Raw genomic sequence first — 22,028 nt, 5'->3', positions numbered from 1 at the left:
AATCTACTTTGCAAGTAATAACTTTGATACCTACTATTATTGGACTTCCTTACCAAGACTGTTTTTTATTAGGAAAAATATATTTTTTCACAGTATCTGCATATGTGCATACTTATTTATTTTTCTCAGATGCCATTTGTTACTAAGGGATCAACTTTTTCTCCTTTCTTTGGTTCAGTGATAAAAACTGCAATTCTTCAAGTTTGAAAAAACTAGATATATTTTAAAACTAATTTTTAATTAAGAGCAACAATTAGCTGTGCTTTAAAAATCTGCCTGAGTATTTAGCATGAGAACCTTAATCAGGATTTTTAATTCCTGCCACAGAACAAGTGACCAACTCTGATCAAGTGCCAGTTGTTGATGAATTCCCTGCAGGAGTACAGAGTGCTGTTTATTTGAGTTGTAATGTGCTTTATTAAGCATAAATCTTGCTGCTTTTACAAATTTCCCTTCTCTTTGCCAGACCCCCAGTATTCCAGCAGCCTGTCATATTCCTTGGTGCAGATGTAACTCACCCTCCAGCTGGGGATGGGAAGAAGCCTTCCATTGCTGCAGTGAGTAAATTGTGTCCTGTTCTCTCTCCCTCCTGCTGCTCAGCTCTAATGCATTTTATTGCTTTCAATCCTTTTGTGGTCCATTGCTTCTGATTGCCTAATTATAGCATTATAAATTATTTTTCTGCAGGAATTTACTGAAACTTCAGAGAGCTTGCTCTGATGCTAATTACTTAAATGTGTGTATTAGCTTGTAAAATGCCTGAGTTGCTGATACACAGAGGAGCTTTTTTGGGAGCTGATATTTATTAGCAGGCTGATAATGAGCTGGTGCATGTTTAAATCTGCTTCTTCAGCACTTAGAAATGTTCAGAATTTCTTCATTGCTGATAGGGAGGTAGGCTGGCTCAGCTGTGGTTTCTGGGGACTCAAGCTTCCAGAAAACACAAAATGTGCAGTAATCTCTTGGAAATGTCCTTCTTAAGTACAGGGAATGGTCTTTAGCTTGTATTATGTCAAACACCTGTATTGGCTGCTCAGGATTGTTTAATAATGAAGTTCTTTGGTGATGTTATGTATCTGTTTTAAAAACTTACACCTGTGTGTTCAGGGAAAACCAGGTGGAGCTGTGTGGTATTTTCTGGGACCCCCATCAAGGAGAGGAATGATGAATCTAACTCCCTGTTCTTAGAAGGCTAATTTTTTATTTTATGTTACTATATTATATTAAAGAATGCTATACTAAACTATACTAAAGAGTAGAGAGAGGATACTTACAGAAGGCTAAAAAAGAAAAACTAAGAAAAACTCGTGACTCCTCCAGAGTCCAACACAGTTTGGCCCTCATTGGCCAGTAAGTAAAAAAATTCACATGTTGGATAAACAATCTCCAACCACATTCCAAAGCAGCAAAACACAGGAGAAGCAAATGAGATAATATTGTTTTTCTCTGAGGCTTCTCGGCTTCCCAGGAGAGAAATCCTGAGCAAGGGGATTTTTCAGAAAATATGACAGTGACAGAGATGTGCTCACTTCTTCAGGTTTTTTGCTTGTTTATTTTTAAGTCCCATGTCACTTTTACAGGATGTTAATGTTTCATTAACAGAAAAATCCCTTCCCTTGATAAAAGGTGTGGATATTTCTGTGGTCCATCACCATTTCAGGCTTGCTGTCTCAGAATTCCAACTCCTATGCAACAGTCTGAATTATCTCAATGGCTTCATGGTATCAGTGCTCCAAACTGTATTTGAGTTTTTAAGTGCCTGTAGGTGCAAGCAAGAAATGAGTCTTTTAGATTTAAAACAATTTTCTGTTTCAGCAGGGTGTGCTGCCACAGGTGGACTAAACCCAGAGCTGTTTTCAAGCACATTTTAATTTCAAATACATCATTGCCAAGCCAACCACTCAGTGTTCAAAACAGTGCAGTTATCCCATGAAATAACCTTTATTTTAGTGCTCTCTGGTTTGATGCCAAGCATTTTTTCCAGGTTGTGGGAAGCATGGATGCTCATCCCAACCGTTACTGTGCCACGGTGCGGGTGCAGCAGCACCGGCAGGAAATCATCCAGGATTTGGCTGCCATGGTCAGGGAGCTGCTGATCCAGTTCTACAAATCCACCAGGTTCAAACCAACTCGAATCATCTTCTACAGGGATGGTGTTTCTGAGGGGCAGTTCCAACAGGTGATATTTGTCTTCTTGAAATTCTTATCGTGTAGTTTCGTGGTAGTAATGGAATTTTAAAATTCCACCTCTATGTGGTTGGAGTTATAAGAAGTATAAGCGCAACAAATCTTCCCTCAACCAAGCAAGCAGGAGAAGTGTTTGCATACTTTTCATGTGCTTTTGAAAGTAATTTTCCCCTTTAAAATATTTTCCCTGACAGAATTATAAGTGAACAGTGTAGTTTTAGCACTCAAGTTATGTTCCACATCTGTTTCCTATTTAGTATATATTAGTGAGAGTGTATCCTATAGAACTTGGGTAGTAAAAAATAATTATATATTTTGTTAATGCAGGATTAATAAATACTGGATTGTCGCAGTCATTTTTATTCTGATAAAACTCATCCTCTCATATTTATTTTGTTTGCTTGTTAGTACCATATTTTATTAAATACTTTTCTATATATTTTAAAGACATTTATGTACACTTTTCTATACAGTATTTAAGTATGTAAATAAAAGATACAGACTTGAGTTGGCTTCTCAAAATCTAGGGGGAAAAGAGGAAAGGTCACTTGCTAAATTTGAATTGATAAAATAATCTTTGTATGAACTTTTGATATATTCTCTTTTAATTTGTTATTGCTTTTCACTGAAGTTTTCATGTACAATTAACCCACAGACTGAATAATTGGTTTTTTGGTTTGTTTCACTTTCATTATTATTGATGTCTGTAGTCCTGCCTGGAACTGCAGAAAGCTGGGAAAGAGCAGCTGAGCACTTCTGGATTTTATCCCTTGTTCTAGTCTGAAAAATAATTAGTCTGTTGTATTCAGCAGCCTAATTAAATGTTCATTTATATTTGGTAGTTAAAGAGATTTTGACATGCAGGTTATTAGTCTGAGCCTCGTGCTTGGAGCTGAGCAAATCTGGAAGCAGCTTTCTCTTGGCTCAGGAACCTGCTGATGCAATTTGCCCTCATGAGGGGAAGAAATTGAGATTTGGTCCTGAAAGCTTTGACATCTCATTACTCTGAGTGACAGTGCAAGAAGGAACAGGATAAATTATCTGTGGATAAATAAGAGGAATTTGTATGATGGCAATGGTTCATGCTGATCCCACCTCTCTCTGTGTGGCTCAGGTTCTGCACCACGAGCTGCTGGCTATCAGGGAGGCTTGCATTAAACTGGAGAAGGATTATCAGCCTGGCATCACATTCATAGTGGTGCAGAAAAGGCACCACACCAGACTCTTCTGCACGGATAAAAACGAGCGGGTACGTTCTGCTTGGCACCCCAGAGCTCCAGCCAAGTCACCAATTCTGTCCATTTGTGGTACTTTGTGGGGGGAGATCAATCTCCAATTTGATTTTTGGTACTTTCTGTGTGAAGAGGAGACTCTTCAAGAGCTGTTGTTGAGAATGGAGAGTTCCTCATGGCAAAGATTTGGCTTTCCATGTTCTTTTTCCTTCTGTCAGGCTTCTCTGTGGGAGCACTTGGACCCCACCAGGCTTCAAGGCAATAATTAGTAACTCCCAAAGCTGACATGAACATGGTTGTTATATTAATAAATGCTGTGGTTACAGATGTTAAATTGTTTGAAAGTAAAGAGTATTTTGACATTCTGTTTTGAAGAGATTTTGAGGGAAGAAGTGGCCTGTCTGACAAGGAAGGATTGTCCCCTTGCAGGTATAAACAGGAAAAGTTACTCCTGTTCTGGAGTGGGAAGGTGAAAATAATTTGACAACTCAGTTGCAGGAAATCCTTTTTACATTATTCAGAAAACCAAATTTTTTAGGTAATTTCTAAGAAGATTTTGCAGAAGATCTCTTTTTTTCTTTCTCCATAGTAGAGGTACTGCAGATTTTCAGTTGGAACAAAATTTCAGTTTTGCACATTCTTCTTCACTTTCTGCTTTTTATAGATTTTTTCTTTGTTTGTTTTCCTGGCTATACAGCTGCAAATAAAAAAAACCCCTTTGTGTTGTGCCTCAATGTCTTTGCATTTGCTGTTTACACAACAGGTTGGGAAAAGTGGAAACATTCCAGCTGGTACCACAGTGGACACAAAAATCACCCACCCGTCAGAGTTTGACTTCTACCTGTGTAGTCATGCTGGGATTCAGGTAAGACGTTTTGTGTGGCATGGTAACTCTTTAACTGTTAATGTTTGTACTAAAGCTCCTTTATCAGATGGCTTCTTGTCAAGATGAAAGTACATTTCAGAGGTGAAATTTTGGGAAACACAGCCCTACCAATAAAAGGGCAGGGATTAGTTTGATAGGCAGCAAGGAAGGAGTTTGTTTGCCTTTTAAAGGAAAAGCCAGCTGGAATGTGTTGAGCTGCTGCCCGTGGTTTTTGAGGACACAGCCATTTCCCTGCAGCTCCCAGCAGAGGTTGGAAGCTCAGGAGATGTTTGGGAATGCTGATGAGCTGTGTGCTCTGGCTGCAGGGAACAAGCAGGCCCTCTCACTACCACGTGCTGTGGGATGACAATCGCTTCTCGTCGGACGAGCTGCAGATCCTCACCTACCAGCTGTGCCACACCTACGTGCGCTGCACGCGCTCTGTCTCCATCCCTGCCCCCGCCTACTACGCTCACCTGGTGGCCTTCAGAGCCAGGTACCATCTGGTGGATAAGGAGCACGATAGGTGAGTTCAGAGTTTTGCACTTTTGCACAATTGGAAGGCAGTGGGGCTTGTTAATTCTGGGGTCAGTGGTGTCCTCAGTAGTTTGAGGCTGGATTTGCTGTCACTGCTGATACAAAGCAGAAGGTGTTCCTGTATGTGCTGTTTGCTGTTTCAGAACCTCAGTGGGGCTTTGGTCAAACATTAATTACCTTTATTCTGTCCAGAAGAAAGTAATGGTACAGAAACACATGCCAGGAGAGGCAGATTAAATACGGTGTCACTATAGGGCACAAAACAACACGATCTGCACACACCGCTGCTCTCAAGGTGAAAAAAGAGGAGTTTATTTTCTGACTCCCAACATTTATAGATTTCCAAAAGTGACAGTGAACTGGAGGGTGAAAGTGCCACCTCTCCAATGATGCTGGACAAACCAACAGTCCATCAAATTCCTCCTCCTCCACAAAAGAATGCAAAACAATAAGTTATTTACAGAAAGTGTGTGAGAAAGTTTGTTACGAGAATGTAAACATCAGAAGGCTCAAAAAATCAGGACAACAGTAGGGTTTCTCTTCCCCCCCCAACCTGTTGTTTTTTGTTTCCCCCCCTCCCTTCTCTTCCAGTGCTGAAGGCAGCCACACTTCTGGCCAGAGCAATGGCAGAGACCACCAAGCACTTGCCAAGGCAGTCCAGGTGCACCAGGACACGCTGCGCACGATGTACTTTGCTTGACACCTTCTCGTGTTCCGCGGCTCCGGACAAGGCAGAGTTGGATTCACACCAGACCAGCTGCACTTAGACCAACAGATGCCCCAGCCCAGGGACAGCCAGCAATGAGTGATGCATCTTTTTTCCTTTCTTTCCCATTTGCGAGGAAGCCTTCCGTCCAGAATTTCAGACTTGATCACAAACTGCGTTCTTGTACCAAACCCCGCTGTTGTCGGAAATGTGGTTTGCCAAAAATCTCTGAGCTGCTTGGTATAAAACAGACCCAGATTTTGTAATTAAATCAAGAGCTGCAATCTCAGGGCTTAGGGAAGATAAGCAAAAAAAACCAAACCAACAACTCAACCCACAAAACTCCTCATTCAGTTTGCTGTTCATTGAGTTGCTTTTGATAACTTGCAAAGATCTAATTCATACTAAGGTTTGATGAGCTAAAATGCTGTGAATCAGCTTTTAGTACAAAGGAAAGCAAAGCATTTTTTGAGTATTTATGAAGCCTTGATTATTCTAGATGCATTTACAAATTTTTTATTTTCCAAATAAGAGCGTGACACAATTCTGGTTTCTAATTGTCTTATAAAGATTGTTCTCAGATTATTCTCTGTGTGTCTAAGGACAAATGTATTTTCTGAAGCTTGTTCTTGAATGTTTTTTATTGTGCTGCATTTTAAAATGTTTTTCATAGACTAAAGATGAACTTAAAAAAACAAAAAAGAAAATAGTAAACCTGTACCTAAGCTTTTAATAGCTCCAGTTAGATTGGCAGAAGAAAATGTGCCATTTAAAAAAATTTCTAAAGATTTTTTTAAAATCATACTGACAGCTAACTTTAGGATTTGTCATACAGGACTGTGACACTTACTTTCCAAAGTCTCTAAAGAATACGGGTCTGTGGTGATAAATACAGTACAATCCTTTTCACTGTTGTTTGAGTTAATGTAAATTTTATATATGTTTCACAGTATTAATGTGATAGACTAGATGCTATTATTTATTTTTATTTACTAAGGAGTGCTCATTATACTTCTGTTAACATATCAAGAATGCTTTGAACTTAGAAAGTAAGATCCTTTTTGTGGGGACATTACTCTTCAAATGCAAAAAAAAAAATATGCAATTGATGTGGTGAGAGGAGAGAGATGCAGCCAGTGTCTGTTGTAGCTTGGGATTTGCAGAAAGGCTTTTTCAACACAGCAGGATTTACCTCTGCGGTTCAGACGCACACAAGACCAACATCCTACATCCATACAAGCACAAAACAATTTGTATTTTATTTATGTGTTGAGTAGTGATGAAGCAGGAGCTCTGCTAGAGGAGAGTGGCTCGCTGGAAGTTAGGCACAAGTCAGAGAATCTATGCAGTAAAGATAAAAATGAGGAAACTGAAGTTTACTTAGGGAGGGAGGTGAAGTTCTCTTCATTATGCATAAGATCTGTAGGAAAGGTGAGAATTTTGCCATTCTCTTAGGAGAAGCATTAATTAAAACTGATAATTATGAGATAGATGCTTCTGTTAGTTTGCACACTGGATTCATAAAAACCATAACACACATGTAAACCATTGCACTAATGACAATGCCACGAGCAGGTTTAGGAGAAAATGGAAAAAGCCCAGGAAAGTTGTTTATGCTGACTTGATCATGTTTGTTTTTCCATGGGATAAGTGAAATAAGATGCTGAGAGGCAGGTTGGAAAACCTTCATTCTCCTCCACTGATGGATTTTGTTTTGTCTTTTCCCTTTTCTCTGGGCTGCTCAGTCTCTGTTTGGACACTTTACCTCTGGCCACTGGGATGGGCAAGTAGCTTTAAGCCATGCAGAGCTCTGGGCCACAGAGCAGCTCAGCTGCCACCAGGTGGTGTTGGATAAGCTAGAAAATGCCCAACCTTTGCTGCATCAAGCCTTTTTAGGTACATAATTCCAGTTCAGATCTTCACCTTGTAGCAGTGTGTGAGTTGTCAATGTTTTGTAGGTGAAATGTAAAACCTGTTAACAGAATAATCATATTTGTACTATTCTGATTGGGTGATTAGGCTGCTGGCTCAGAGTGTCTTCTTGGTCATAGCTCTGTAAATTCAGATTTGTGTAAATTTGAAGCAAATCCTAGGTAGCATTGTCTGTCTTGCTGTGTGCCAGCGAGGTTGTACCTACCTCCCCTCAAGCTGCAGATCCTCCCCGTGGTGGGTGTCTTGCACTTCTCTGTGTTTCCTTCAGAGCTTTCCTATTTCAGTGAAGATATTCATTTGGCAGAGTTTTATATAAGAATTATTTTTGTATGAATTCTTCTTATCAAATAGGATAAAGAACATCCATTTTAAGGCATCATTTAACTTATTTGCTGTCTGTTATGCAGAGACCTCTTGGATGTGAAATTCATCCCCCTCTTTCCATGCAGATATGAGACAGTGGAATTGTACAGGTGATCAGATGGGGTGGGGAGGGCAGGATCTGGCTTGACCTCAAATCTCATTTCTGAAGCAGCCTGGGACTGCACTGCATCCTATTTAAGATATTTCCTTTGTGAGAAAAGGAGTTTCAGGCAGGCCCTTAATCTGAGAATAGCTGTTGTTTGTGGATCCTCTTGGAACAAGCAGAAATTATGTAGCTTTCCTTCCCTAAGTATGAGGAACTTAGGATGTTTATGTGCATTTCAGGACATTTTTACCTTTTACAGACCTTTCTAAGCCTCTAATACTGCTAATTATTTATGCCTTGTGATTCACAGAAAGACTCCACAACTGGTGAAGTTGTAAAGTAGGTCTGCATTTATTTGGTGATGGGCAAATTGATTTCTAACCCTCATGTTTCACTTGTGTCTTCCTCCTTTTCCCTCCCACCAGTGGTGAATTAGTGAATAATTTAAAGCATTTAAAAAAAATACTGATTAGGTATATACCTTGTGAAGTACAGCATGCTGGCAGTGCAGCACCTCTTTCTGGGAATATTTCTAACATAAATTACGCATTCAAGAATGTCTCCTGTCCAAAAAAAAACTGCCACAAGCACATAAAATCCTAGAATTATTTTTATTCTGTACCTCCCACATGTCTGGTATAGAACAGCAACATCTCAGGTCAGCACAAAGCCCAAGAGGTCTCAGTCTGCCCCAGGCTGTGGTGGAGCAGTGCCAGCTGAGGTCACAGCTCTGGGTCTGGGTCACTGTGCAGGTCAGCTCAGCAATAACCAAATTTGTGCCACCCTTGGGCACTTGGGGCGTTTTCCAGCCCGTGCAGAGGAGTCCCATTGCACAGCCCCCCAAAACAGCATCAGCAAATCTGAAATGCTCCTCTCGGGAGGTGACAAGTACTGTCAAAATACACAAAATACTTTAAAGTTTGTCTTTTTTCCCCTGATGTGCAAAATCTAATGCAATAATGAGGTTTGCTTGGTGGTGGTGATTTCTGCTGCAGTGGCTGAACAGAGTCACCAGTCCACTCCATCTGTTCCAGCCCCAGGAAACAACTGAGCTGATCCTGAGCAGCAAATCCTGTGGGAGATGCTGGAGGGAGGTGGATTTGTCTCTGCTTTATGTGGCATTTTAGACAGCCCTATGCAATTTAACACATGTTGTGTATGCACTGATGTACAGAGTGAGGTCACTTGTTTTATTAGAGCTCCTTTTTTTGGCTTGGCTTGCTTTAGAATATTTGACTTTGTGAATTACAATCAATGATCTTCCATGTTCCGCAGGAATTCCCTTGTTTCTTGATCTGTCAGGTAACAAATCCCTTTGATCTCCATCCAGGCCCCCAGGCAGGGTTCCCTGATTGGCAAAGCAAGAAGGTTGTGAAGGTTTGGCTTTAATTCTGCCTCTCTCAATAACTCCTGCAGCCTTTGTTGTAACAGAGTCTTGTTCTTGTTGGATCATTTTTATAACATAGGACAAGAGGTTTTTCCACAAGGATTATCAATCTAAAACTTCTGGAGAGGAGGTGTGAGGAGTTAAAGTTTTTTTTTCCTGACTAAAGGCTTTTGATTAAATAGCAGACTCAGTCAAATAAGCACCTCTGGTGGCATAAATAACCCGTAAGGGACTTTTTTTTTTTTTTAAATATATCTTTTACTCATTAACTAAAAGAATGTAAGAAGGGTTCTCAGTATTTTTCACACTTGAGACCAGTGTCATTAAACTCACTTCTTTTCCTGGTTTTGTAATACTCTTCTCCTACCATAGTATCTCTCTTTGTGTGGCTTTCCCCATTCCCAATGCAGGGCAGTCCTTTGTTTTGTACTTTTATATTCCATTTGGTCACATGCTTCTTGATGCAAACATGCCATCTTTCTTAAGGAAAATTTCAAGTAGAAGGTAATTGCACTGATTTTTGGGTTTTTAAAATTCCCTTTTTACTGTAAGATTTTTTTTTCTGCATCTGCTGTAGCTGTTTGAAAATACTGTAAATAGTGCTCTGCACAGCAAGTATAGAAATGCTGGGGATGCCATTCCTTGTTCTATTTTCCACAATACTGCCATGTTTTCCAGTGCTGAGGTGGGAGCTTTGGTGTTAAATGCTGTTATACTCTGTGTGCATTATGGTATCAGTGCAAGAAGGGCAGTTGCTGTGTCACAGTGGAGATATTTAGGGTTTGTGTGAATTTATAAACATTTCTTCCTTCTCTCCTCTGTTCACATTTCTCCCAGACCACAGAGATGCAGTTTTTCAGCTCTCACTGTGCTCATTATCTGTGCAAGGTTCAAATGCCAATTTTGGTATCAGTTTGATGCCTGATGGCATTAATGTAATATTTGAATTATCAGATGTAGCTCTCAAGGTGTTCCTTGCTTGTGTGATTCTTGTGTTGTAGAAGCAGAATCCTTGGATGTGGCAGAATTAGTGGAATGACAGGGATTTGGATCCAGTTATGATGTCTTGCTGTCTGTGTGGGACTGGGCAGGGCAGAGGATGTGTCAGTGCTCTGAGCTGCCCTTGGATCTCATCCATCCATCAGCAATTGCCTTTTGCTTCCAGAACCCCCAGGGACAGGACAGAGCCCACCTCCAGCCCCACTGGCTGATGTTAGGGCGCAAACCAGCAAGTTCTGCCTTCTGTTTCTGAGGGCTGATGACTGGAAAGATACATTTCTGAGAGGGTTTAATCCAAATTGTATGGGCAGGGGGTGCTGTGTGTGCTTGGTGTGGCACAGAGCTGTTTAATCCCATTTAGTGTTTCAGTTGCTTTGTCAGAGTTGTTTCTTTAAAGTGTTAATTTGAATGTAATTGCTTGGCCAAATCACTACAAAAGTGGCTTTGGAGGAATCTTTAGTTTCAAAGCAGGTGCAGTTCAAGGCTACCTCCTGTATTCCTTCATGGGAGAATTAATTGAAGTGAAATTCCCCCTAAGCAGCCAAAATGCTCCCAGAGGGATGGGGTTTGTGCCATACTGTGATGCTGGGGGGCTGCTCAGCCTTCCAGGGGCATCCCTGTTACTGAGAGGGTACCAGGCCTGGCAAGGGGCACATCTGGCACATCTGCTTCTGGTCAGGGTCACTCCATAGTGCAGCTCCCTCTGTGACCTGTCCCAGTTTCTATACTGTTGTTTTCCAAATGAAAAATGTTTCTGTACTTTACCTGTTGGCCAGAAAGTGTCAGGTTTTCTCTGCAAATGACATTAAGGTGCTTGAAATATATTTTGAATCTGAGGCAAAAGATATGTATTGGATTATTTTTTTAGTGTGTTTTTTAGCTAAGGTGACGTTGACTGTAAGAATGAAAATACTTTATTCCCTGCTCAGAAAATTATAAACTTTAAAATGTGGGGGGAAAAAACCAAACCAAAACACCAAAAAGCAACCCCAAATCTGAGTATGTTCATCTGGGGACTGTTGAGTGTCAGTTCTGTGCAAAATCTTGGCCAAAACTCAACCTTGACATCAGTGCACGTGGACTGAGGGTACTTCAGGTGACCTGAAATGAAACTGTAGAAAACTGTGTTAATGCATCAGATTTTGTTTACAATTATTCCAAAAGCTTCCTCATTCCAGAACAAACCACTCTGCTGACAGAAATACCTGTTGGAGCACATTGTGTTGTGTGGTTTCATAGCAGTGTTAAAGTTGATTTTTATTTACAAGTTACTGAGCTTTCTGCTGTGGGTTTTGGCCTGTCAGAGTGAGTTTCTTGGGATTCTGTGCTCCTTGTGATTTCCTTCCCTTAATCTCTGGCCTAGACACTAATGAAGCTCATCCATGGCAGGAGGATTGCTTTATGTGCTGACTTTGTGGAACCCAGATTTTGCAAGTGACTGAATAAACCATTTGGGTTTATTCTGTAAAATCCTGTCAGTTTGGTTCAGTTCTCAGTCATGATTTCTCAAAGCCCCCCAGAAGTGTGAAGTGCAGGGTCAGTGGCTGCTCTGGAGAAGATGTTTCACTACATTGTGCACTGCAGATTGTGGACACTATTGCTGGCAGGGCTGGCACTGAGCAGAGATGCTGAACAGCTCCTCTGTCATTGGTGAGAGCAGAGTTTTGTGTTTTCCAGACAAGGCAGACCCAGGATCATCAGGAAGTTTGGGGAGTGAAGGATCTCAGTGCTGGGTGCTGCTCATGCCCCAGAGAAGAGAAACCCTGGGTACCCCAAGCCTTGGGGAAATGAGAGAGGAAGGAGGCAAGACATTTCCTTCAAAATTGCCAGTTTAGGGACTTGTTAAGGTGACAGTTGAATTCTTAGTTTTCCTTCTGGCTCCTCTGCAAGTGCCCCTGAGAAATCCTGCACCCTGCACCCATCTGCTGGCCCATCCAGCAGGGGAAGGCTGCAGGGAGCTCCCTGGGTTGATTTGTGATTTTGGGGAGCTCTGACTTGGCTGGGGCTGGGCCAGGGGCGCTGCTGGATCTGGAGGGATGAGAGGTTGGCAGGAGTTCCTGTGGGAGTTCTGCAGGAGGCAGCCCTGCAAACCCACAGCACCAGCTGCAGCCTGTGCCTGCTCCTTCCTCCCACCTAAAAACCCCCCAAAAAAGCAATTCCTTTGGATTTGTCCATGTGCTGCCTCAGCAGATCCATTGTAAACCTGCCTGGGGCTCCCTGAGGAGCCTTGGCTTGCAGGGCAGTTCTGTATCAAGGGGAATGATCCTTTCCATGGGGCTCTCAGGAGTGCACAGGTTTTAGTTGTGTTTTTTCCCCACATTTTGGATGTGCTATTGAACCACAGACTTGAACTTTGTTATTTTTTTTCCTCCCTTCTTTAAGCACAACTAAACCACTGCTCCCTGCTCATCAGCAGGGATTGCAGATGCTGTCTGACCTGGGAGCAAGCCTAGGAGTTGTCCCAAAATATAAATTTAAACTTTTCTGGTAATTTTATAGGGTTTTTTGGGTGTGCTTGGCAAGCATGAATGGTGCACAGGTCAGCAGGCAAGCTTGGGAGTGTCTAACCCCCTGGCTGGTGCTGGTTGTGTTTGCTTTGTTAGCTTAGATTTCCTGTCAGAAAAAAATAAATAATGTGGACTCTTTTCTGTATTTATCAGCTTTTCCTGGTTTTAAAGCCATGAATAGAGGAAGCTTCAGTCATGCTGGTTTTTGTGAAATTGCACATTTTTTATGTACTTGACTCAAAGCAGATCCTGTCTGGGCTCTATGGGCACCCCAAAGCTGCTGGGGTTGGGTCAGACCTCTCCTGTACCAACATGACATGCAGTGAATTTTGTTTCTAGATTTCAGCAAAGTTCTGCATCAACTGTGAGGTGCTCAAACCTCACTTTTATAGCACTGCTTCTATGCTATTAAAAATAAGGATTTGACCCAAAGTTTGTCATTCCTGAGAGATTTTCTCGTGAAACTTAAAGACTGAGCCCTTCAATGCTCATCTCATTTACAAATGACAACTTCATAATTGCATTTTAAAGAAAATAAGAGAAAAAAAACCCCAAAAAAGCATCAAAAGCCATTAAGGAGTAAGTTTTACATTTATCTTGGAAAATCAAATTTTCAATGAGGTGCAATGAGGAATTACATCTGGCAAAGTTCTGTGCCATCCTGAAGAGTGTTACCACTTCCTTTCTGTAGTTTGTTGGAGAAGTTTAGATTTTTTAGATCTGAGTGTGTCCCTTTCTGTATGGGTACACACACATGTGACAGGACAGGGGACAGTGTATAGGCTGTCTGTAAAAGATACAAAGGCAGTATTTGGCTGGAAATAACAAGCACAATTTCCCTGGCTTTCGCAGTATTTTATTGTACAATCACAACGATTTCAGCATTTAGGGCAGTTGATAAGTAAAGATCCAGCCCCAGATTTCTGTGCAGCGGAGTGGTTGACTTGATCTTGGGAGGGCAAGATGGAAAACAGAATGTATTGATTAAATCTATTTTTTTTTTTGCTTTAATTTTGGTACATTGCAAAATTAACTGACTTTATATTTTAAGGTTTTAATCGTTTAATAGTTTCAAAAATTCTTTTAATATTATTTTTTATAAAATAACTGAAAAAAAGAACCAAAAATCAATCCAGAAGCTTCCATATTGTAAATGTTCCTTCCAATCAAAATGCTTTTGTGACCATTTAAAGTTTGTTTGGTTTTTTTTTAAGGAGAAAAGAAAGCTATGATGTTAAGGTTGTTCCAAGTGGTACTAAGTGTTTGTTGAGTAGTGTTGTGTGTGTGTTGCATCTCTGTGGAACTTGTGCTTGCAGTATAGAAATGATTGGTGCTGGCTGGGTGGGAGTAGCACTTGTAATGCAGAGCCAGGCCCAGAATTGCCGTCAGCTGGTGAGCAGGGCATCCCTGGCACTCCTGGTTTGCCATGGAGTTGTAGCATCACCTGGCAGTGCTGGGGGGTCACAGGGCTGGGATTCACCCATTGCTCCTCTCGCTGCCCTGGGTGGGCACCTGTGTGATGCTGTGTGGCCAGGCCACTTTAAACTAAGCCTTAACTCAATGCTAAATGTGTCAGATTCCTCTCTCAGATCATGCAGAAATACTGTTTAACTACAGGAGAGTTCCTGTAGAGTTCAGTGTTAGCCAAGGCAGAAACAAGGGACACCTGTAGCTCTGTACTGTGATGCCTCTTTGGGCGCTGGCTCTCGGCCATTCCTCTGGCAGCTGGCCCCAAACAGGCTTTCCCAAATCCCAGCTTTGTGTTGTCCTTGTTGTCAGACCTATTCTCCTCCCTCCCCCTGCCAGCAAATCTCTGCCTGAAGGAGGATTGTGATTTAACACTTCAAATTTTACAGCCCAGAAAAAGCCATTCTTGAATTCTGTGCTTGCTTTCGGGTAGGTGCCATTGCTTCTACTTCTTATGACTGACATAGGATCCTTAAAATCCTTAAAACATTTTAAATAGAGGCAAAAAAAAAAAAAAGTGTTGGGGACCCAGCTTGCTTTTGTTTTATTTTTTTTCCAATTTGGATCTACCTCATGTAACCAGTTGGGTGCTAATTACTCAAATTGTCAAGGAGATTTGGCAAAGGCGACCAAACCCACCCCATCCGTGGCCCAAACCCTTGGGTTCTTGTTCTGAGACAACAATTTGGATTTGAGTTCTATTCTCTGTGCCTTTGTGTTTTTTTCTCCCCAGTGCACAACAATCAAAACTCATCTTCCTGATTAAAAACAGCAGATGGTTTTTAACTGCGCCACGAAAAACTGAATTTGAAAATATTTTTTGGTGTAGCAAGTTTTAAAATCAAGTATCACAGCTGACCTAGGCAAAGAGAAATAGCCAATAAAGAAAGTTTTGGAAATGTTTAATCCTGACCCCAGATCTCTACATCTCTGTGTCTCTATATATGCATGTAGCACAGGACTTTGTGTATGTGTGTATATATAAATATAAAAAGAAGGGATACACATGTAAGGGTGAGGGAATAAAACATCACTGACCTTTCCACAGTTTTGTATGTAACAGTTTACAACTATGTGTAAGTTTTTTCTACTATGTGAACCTTTTTTACTCAAAAAGAATTCCTTTTTGGAAAGCTTTAAGTTGTGATATGCTATCGTTTTTTGAAGTTTAAAAAGTTTTTTAAAAATCCACTATTTACCAGTACCTACTACAGAGGGGGAATCTTTGCTGTAAAATTGTATTTAGTTTAAATATTAAAAGAAAAAAAATCTATAAATGGGATTGTAAAAGTGCATTCCATCATGGCAGGACTTCCCAGCTGTTTCCTAAGGCTTTCTGTTGCAGAGACTCTTGAGCAAAAGGAAAATGCCTCTGTTCAGTGTTTTTATAAAACTGCTCCATCAGGTCTAGACTTAAGCTATATTTTCTAAAGCCTAATCATCCTTTAATATGCTGCAGATAAATGATCAGCATGGTTGCACTTTCTCAGTAATAATGTTTGCCCTGCAATTGGCTCTGATAAGGACTTTAGTTTTTTAACAAAACCAATCGTACTTTGGGCAGAAGGTAATATTTATATAGGTACCTCAAGATAAAAAAAATAAAAAAGAGCCTGAATATGCTGCATTTTGTTTCTTTAACATTTTTCATGTAGCATTTATTTGCTTTTCTGGTTTTTTAGGAGATGACTTAGCTACCTGTTTGCTTTGGGGGACCCCAGTAGTGTTTTAGGCCGTTGTTTTCTCTGGATCTCACAGAATGTAGAATCCTGCCTTGGGATCCTGCAGGAGTTTGGGGTGGGATGTGCCCTGCAGTGTGTACACACGGGGAGGGGGACCATGGAAATTTGCTTTATAAACTTCAGAAAAGGAGGAAAAGGATACTATATTCCTAAAACAGACAATACATGTTCCTAATTCTTAATTATGGTTTGTGGGGTTTTTTTTGGGCTTGTTCTGCTTTCTTGACTCTTTTCTCAAATATGAGTGTGGAAAGGGGCAGTTGATTAGTGGGGGCACACAGTGACCAAACCTGCCCCACTGGTGGGTGTTTTGGGGGTGATTCCCCAAATCCATGGGTAAGAGCAGTGCCCCACATTGGAGCAGGACCCTCCTGCTCTCTGCCTGCTCCCTACTGCAGGTCCACCCTCGACTCCTTCATTTCTGAGTCAGTGAAAATCTAAAAATGTGCAGAGATGGGGAATTTTTGTTGAGAACTGTTGAAGGAAGCTTCAAAGGCTGTGAAATTGAGCATTTATTGTCATGTTTTTAAGCTTAGGTGGGTCCTTTTCCAAGTTTGTTTTACAGCGTGCAAGGTAAAATAGTTTGCACTACTTTTGCAATAAACTCATGAAAAACCTAACAGGTTCTGTTCTGGTTTCTTACTGTATATATACAACTAATACTAAAGATTTAGCATAGTGTTTTTCACCTCAAAACATAAGACTTGTAACAAGCTCAGAATGCTGTAATTCCTGACAAAATAATGATGTGAATGATATTTTATAAAGTTATTTTGTATGGTGTCGATTTTGTTTTGCCTCATAGTATGTCAATAAAATAAAATTCCTCATCTTTACAAGATATTGTTTGATGTCTTTTCATTTAATTTTTGGGCATTTTCTGTAGTTACTTGTGCACTGTGAGACTCTGCCAAAATCTCTGGTCCATTGCTCTCCCTTGCATTTCTCCCCTTGTTTGTGTTTGGGTGTTTCCCTGTGCTTCCACCCTCCCTGTGCCTAGCCAGGCACAATCCGTGCTGCTTTATCTGCTTCCAAGTTGTAATTCTGGAATTCTTTTGGGAAGATGAACATTTTGGAAATCACATGCCTGAAATTCTTGGTTTTTATTTTTTTTCTTTCTGAGTGAATCCCTACAGTGATCAATTTTTAAATGAAGAAAATGTAGCACCTGGTGGTGACTATAAAGCATCCAACAGAATTGCAAGGATGCCAAGGAGCTTCCTCTGGGAGCCCAACCCTGCAGACACAGATTGGTTTTACTCAGTAAATATGAAATACTGTCAGAGCTGTCTCTTCCCTTTATTTTTTCCATTGTTTTTTGAAACACCACTTTGAATTGGATGAGGTTTTGCTCTGGGTCAGGCTCTTGGGGAAAACAAATAACCCTTCACTGGTTTGATGGCAATGAGCTTTGGCAGCTGCAGGGCCTTGGAGAGGGCTGTGGCAAATTTTGGCAGCTCTGAAGTTCCCATGGAGGATTCTGGCTGAATGAATCCAAAAGGGTGTGCACATTCTTCTGGGCTCAGGAATTCACAGAATATGTTCATCATCCCACAGGAAACTTCTGAGAGGGATGAAATGTGGTGATTTATGCTTACTAACCACAGTTCTTTTGTCATTTTGGCACGTTTAGGGAACTTCATGTCCTTTGAGCAGCATTGGCTGGGCTGGGGAAGGGTCTCACAAGCTGATGTTGTGGGGGGGAAAATGATAGAAACACCTATAATAATAATTAATCCAAAAGTGTTCCTTGGCCTGTGATCCACTGCCTAAAATCCCAGAACATCTTAAACAGGTCAAGATACTTGGTCACTTTTGAGGAAGCTCCTGTTAAATGATGCAGTTTGCACAGAGGGAGAAAATAGGATTAAAAAGCTCAAGGGTTGAGGAATAGACAGTGAAGTCACTGAAAAGTTGCTGTGATGGGCAAAACAGATGTGACTGGAGGGAAAATATCATTTACTGACAAATTAGGTGGAATTAGAACATCTTCCACCCCTTTCCCAGTCCCTTTTCCCTTCTCCCATGGTGCAGGGATGGGGCTGTGCTCAGATCCCTGAGGGCTGTTTGAGGATGTTCCTCTCTTTGGTTTGACCCATCCATGGTTCAGGTATTTGCTTGTTGCCCTCATTCCTGTTTCTGATATAAATTCACTGTGCAAATTTGTGCTGGTGGATCTTTTTTCTTTCTCAAAAAACTGGCACCCCCTCCCCCCACCAGATTTCCACACTCAGTTTTCCACCCATCTCCATGCACTTTTAATAATAAAAAAGCACAAACCAGCTCTTGGAACAATGGTTTGGTTCTGCCTTTACACTTGGGAATTTCCCAGGGATCCAGCCCCACTCAGCACTCACTGCAGAATTCCTGGTACAATCTGATTTTCATTTTTGGCAACTTCAGGAACATTTCTTACAGTGCAGCATCCTCTGCTCAGTTAAAACAGCAGGGGCATTTCTGGTGTGGCTCAGGAGCTCTGCCAGTCCCTGGCCCTACCTGCCTAAGCTTTCTTAGAATATGGAATGTGCTGGATTGTGGATGTGCTGGAGCTCCCTGCTATGTTTTAAGAGAAGCTGAGTGTGGTTGTGCCTGTTCAGTTCTGGTAACTCTTAAACATGCCCTTGACACAAATTCCTGGCTGATTTAGGAGTGGGAGGTTTTTATTACCTGTTAACATTCCCTTGCTTACCTGGGGCTTTTTTCACCCCTGGGGATAGATCTTGGTCACTTCTCTCTCTCAGACATTGCCACACTGACCACATGTGTGACTGAAACTGGAAAGAACTACAGGAAGTTTCTGCATCCATTGTCAAGTTTTCATACAAAACATTTATTTTTAAAAGTTGCATGTAAAGTTCCACACAGGATGGTTGCCATTCCTGTAGTACAAAAAGAAGAGCAAACCAAAACCAAATGAAAAATCCATCTCTGTCACTCACATGGTAAAGGAGCTGCTCTTTCTCAAGAACCCACAATTAACAGACTTCAATGTGCATTTTGGCAAGAGACACTGCAGAACTGGAGTTCATTCAATAAAAGGGTTCTGGATGCACACATTTACATAATTTCCTACCCCATTTACCACCACAGCTACAGAACCACCATTAGCTCTTGGGATGGATCTCCTCCTCTCCCACATGGCTGCTTTCACAGACTTTTTTAAGGGACTTGGTCCACTTCTGGAGCTTTTGAACTGAAAGCTGCCTGTAAGAAATTTTCAATTTGGGTAATGATTGTCTGACAAAGTCATTTCAAATCACCTGACCAAGCTCTGCTGTCAGGTTTGCACTGTCTCTTCCTACCCCACTGTGTTTCTGAGGGAAGAATTCCATTCTCCAACGAGTATAAAGTTCAATTTCTAAACTTCTTAAAGCAAAAGCAGATGGCTCAGTGTAAAAATACATCCAGCATCTGGATTCTCAGTCACAAAAATAACATCCTTTATACAATAGAAAAATGGATCAACTATGAAACAATTCTCCATTGGCCTTAAGATCCAACACTGTCACCAACAGCTTCATCTTCATCCTCTTCCTCCTCAGCCTCATCATCATCTTCCCTCACTTCTCCATCTCGCTTCTCTTTTTCAAGCATTTTTAGGTATTTGCTAGCTAGAATCTTCTTTGGCAAGATATCTGAAAGGCAGAATTGCTGCTTTTATTATCTATTTAAATACTTGCATTGCATTGTTAATACTGTTGTATCCAAACCACTGAAGAAATGAAGTAAAAAAGAAATATTAATATTTTTAATAAACCTTAGGTGAATAACCAGGTAAGTCAGCCTGACTCACACACTGCTGTAAGAGTAGGAGGGAGTTACCCACTTATGGCACAAGTAACCAAAGATAAGGACTCTATTTCATGACTGATTACTGGCAACTTTTACTGTCTGATGATGTAAATTATTTGGTATAAAACAGAGTGCTCAACTGCCTTAGATCCAATGAGCCATTAATATAAAATCCAAGTATCAGTAAAAATGGGTGTGTGTGTATCTAGAAGCATAGAGGGACCGTAACTTATAGATTCCTATGTGTCATTTTTGGTCCACATAACTTCTCATCTAAAGATGCACAATAATCTTCTTCCACAGGCTGAAAGCTTTCAGATGGAACTGCTGCAATTTAGGAAATGCTTAAGGCAATATCCTGAGAACTGTATACAGTGTAACTGTATAATTTAGAGGGAGCAGAAATATCCCCATTCACAAAGAAATGTTTTCAGGGAAGTAGTTTATGAATTCCAGTTGAATGCTAACCAGGAGATCAATGACCAGTAGGAGAACTGGGTTCTCACAAAACAGAGCATTAAGAGCAAGATTTTATTTTCCAAAGCAGACACTGGATTTACCCTTGTGTTAGCAATACCTGCAAGGAACTGAAAGGTCTCACACTCTTCTGCTGTATGAGACAGGTCAGTGTACGTCAGAGCATTCTTCTCCTTCCCTCTGCCGTGTTTGTAGGAGTATGTAGCCAAATACTGAACAAAAAGCTCCTAAAAAATGAAAACAGAAATTAGTAATAGTCAGACTAAGAATTCAAACATATCATTGATCCCTATCTAAAGGCAGAAGCACCGTATTTAACTGCACATACACTCAGTGCAGAGACTGATTAAATGTCAGTACCTGAAGGGAGTCTACAGAAAAGACAGAGAGAGACTATTTACAAGGGCATGTAGTGCCAAGACAAGGGGGAATGGCTTCAAACTGACAGAAAGCAGGTTTAGATCAGATATTAGGAAGAAATTCTTCCCTCCGAGGGTGGTGAGGCCCTGGCACAGGCTGCCCAGGGAAGCTGTGGCTGCCCCATCCCGGGAAGCTTCCAAGGCCAGGCTGGACGGAGCTTGGAGCAACCAGGGACAGTGGAAGGTGTCCCGGCCCGTGGCAGGGCTTTGGAAAGAGATGTTCTTACAGGTTCCTTCCAACACAAACCATTCTGTGATTCTAGACTCGGCATGCGGGCAGAGAAGGGGAGCGGGAACCCGGCCCGGGCCGCGGCAGCGCTCCGAGGGCAGAGGCCCCTCAGCCGGGGACGGGAGGCGCGGGGGGCCCGAGGGCAGGGCAGGGCAGGGCGAGCCGGTACCGTGGCCTTGGCCGTGAGGAAAAGCGCGTCCTGGTTGATGCTGGACACCTCCGGGGAGCTCTTCATGATGACACGGATCCGCGACAGGGGCAGCGACACCAGACGGTGCTCGGTGCCGCTCAGCCGCGCCGCCGCCATCTCAGCCGGTCCCAGCGGCAGCGAGGGCACGGCCCGCCGGGAGCTGTAGGCGGCGGCTGCCGGGACTACAGCTCCCTACAGCACCGGGACTACAGCTCCCTACAGCTCCTTACAGCACGAAGATCTGGACTACAGCTCCCTACAGCACTGGGACTACAGCTCCCTGCAGCACCGAGATCTGGACTACAGCTCCCTACAGCACCGGGAATACAGCTCCCTACAGCACGGGGAGCCGCCCGCAGCCGGGACTACAGCTCCCTGCAGCACTGGGAGGGACTCGCCTCCTATCCGGACTACAGCTCCCTAGAGCACCGGAGCCCGCACAGGGACCCGCCTCCAGCCGGGACTACAGCTCCCTGCATCTCCCTGCCATACAGGGACGCTCACACAGGGACGTTCCCTCTGCAGCAGCCTCGGCTCCGCCGGCGCTCTCCTCCCCGCCGCGGGCAGACAGCGGGCCCGGGGATACCCGGGCGAGCTGAGGCTGCGGCGGCTGCGAGTTCCTTCATAGAATCACAGAAGCAAATAGGCTGGAAAGGATCTCTGAGATGATCGAGTCCAGCCTGTGACAGATCACCAGGTGGCTGCAGAGTGATAAGGTCACACCTCTGAGTTTCCTTTATTCCAGGCTAAACAGCTGCACCTCTTCAGAATTGTGTTCCAGCCCCTTCACCGGCGTTGTGTCCCATCTCTGGACATGCTCCAGCAACTCAGTGTCCTTCCTAAATTGATGGGCCCAGAGCTGGACACAGCACTTGAGGTGTGGCAGCCCCA

General features: G+C 42.3%; 2 protein-coding genes across 3 annotated transcripts in view; one reads left to right on the top strand and one right to left on the bottom strand.

Moving 5' to 3' along the window:
* AGO2 (argonaute RISC catalytic component 2) overlaps positions 1-6,693 on the top strand; it is a 46,261-nt gene extending 39,568 nt beyond the window's left edge. For both annotated transcript variants that reach the window (XM_074557574.1, XM_074557565.1), the window contains exons 14-19: positions 467-557; positions 1,985-2,179; positions 3,302-3,436; positions 4,183-4,284; positions 4,611-4,810; positions 5,413-6,693. In XM_074557574.1, coding sequence (XP_074413675.1) covers positions 467-557; positions 1,985-2,179; positions 3,302-3,436; positions 4,183-4,284; positions 4,611-4,810; positions 5,413-5,521 — 832 coding nt within the window. In that variant the 3' untranslated portion in view covers positions 5,522-6,693. The remainder of the gene's footprint in view (positions 1-466; positions 558-1,984; positions 2,180-3,301; positions 3,437-4,182; positions 4,285-4,610; positions 4,811-5,412) is intronic.
* Positions 6,694-18,844: 12,151 nt separating this feature from the next.
* CHRAC1 (chromatin accessibility complex subunit 1) lies at positions 18,845-21,317 on the bottom strand. The gene is made up of 3 exons (XM_074557589.1): positions 21,117-21,317; positions 20,400-20,526; positions 18,845-19,665 (listed from the first exon to the last, which is right to left on the bottom strand). The coding sequence occupies exons 1-3, from the start codon at positions 21,252-21,254 to the stop codon at positions 19,520-19,522; spliced, it is 411 nt and encodes a 136-aa protein (XP_074413690.1). The 5' UTR covers positions 21,255-21,317; the 3' UTR covers positions 18,845-19,519.
* Positions 21,318-22,028: the final 711 nt, after the last annotated feature.

The sequence above is a fragment of the Zonotrichia albicollis genome, chromosome 1 (assembly GCF_047830755.1).
Source record: "Zonotrichia albicollis isolate bZonAlb1 chromosome 1, bZonAlb1.hap1, whole genome shotgun sequence".
NCBI classification, from domain to species: domain Eukaryota; kingdom Metazoa; phylum Chordata; class Aves; order Passeriformes; family Passerellidae; genus Zonotrichia; species Zonotrichia albicollis.
Note: the sequence above shows the minus strand (reverse complement) of the source record. Positions and strands in the feature narration are given on the sequence as shown.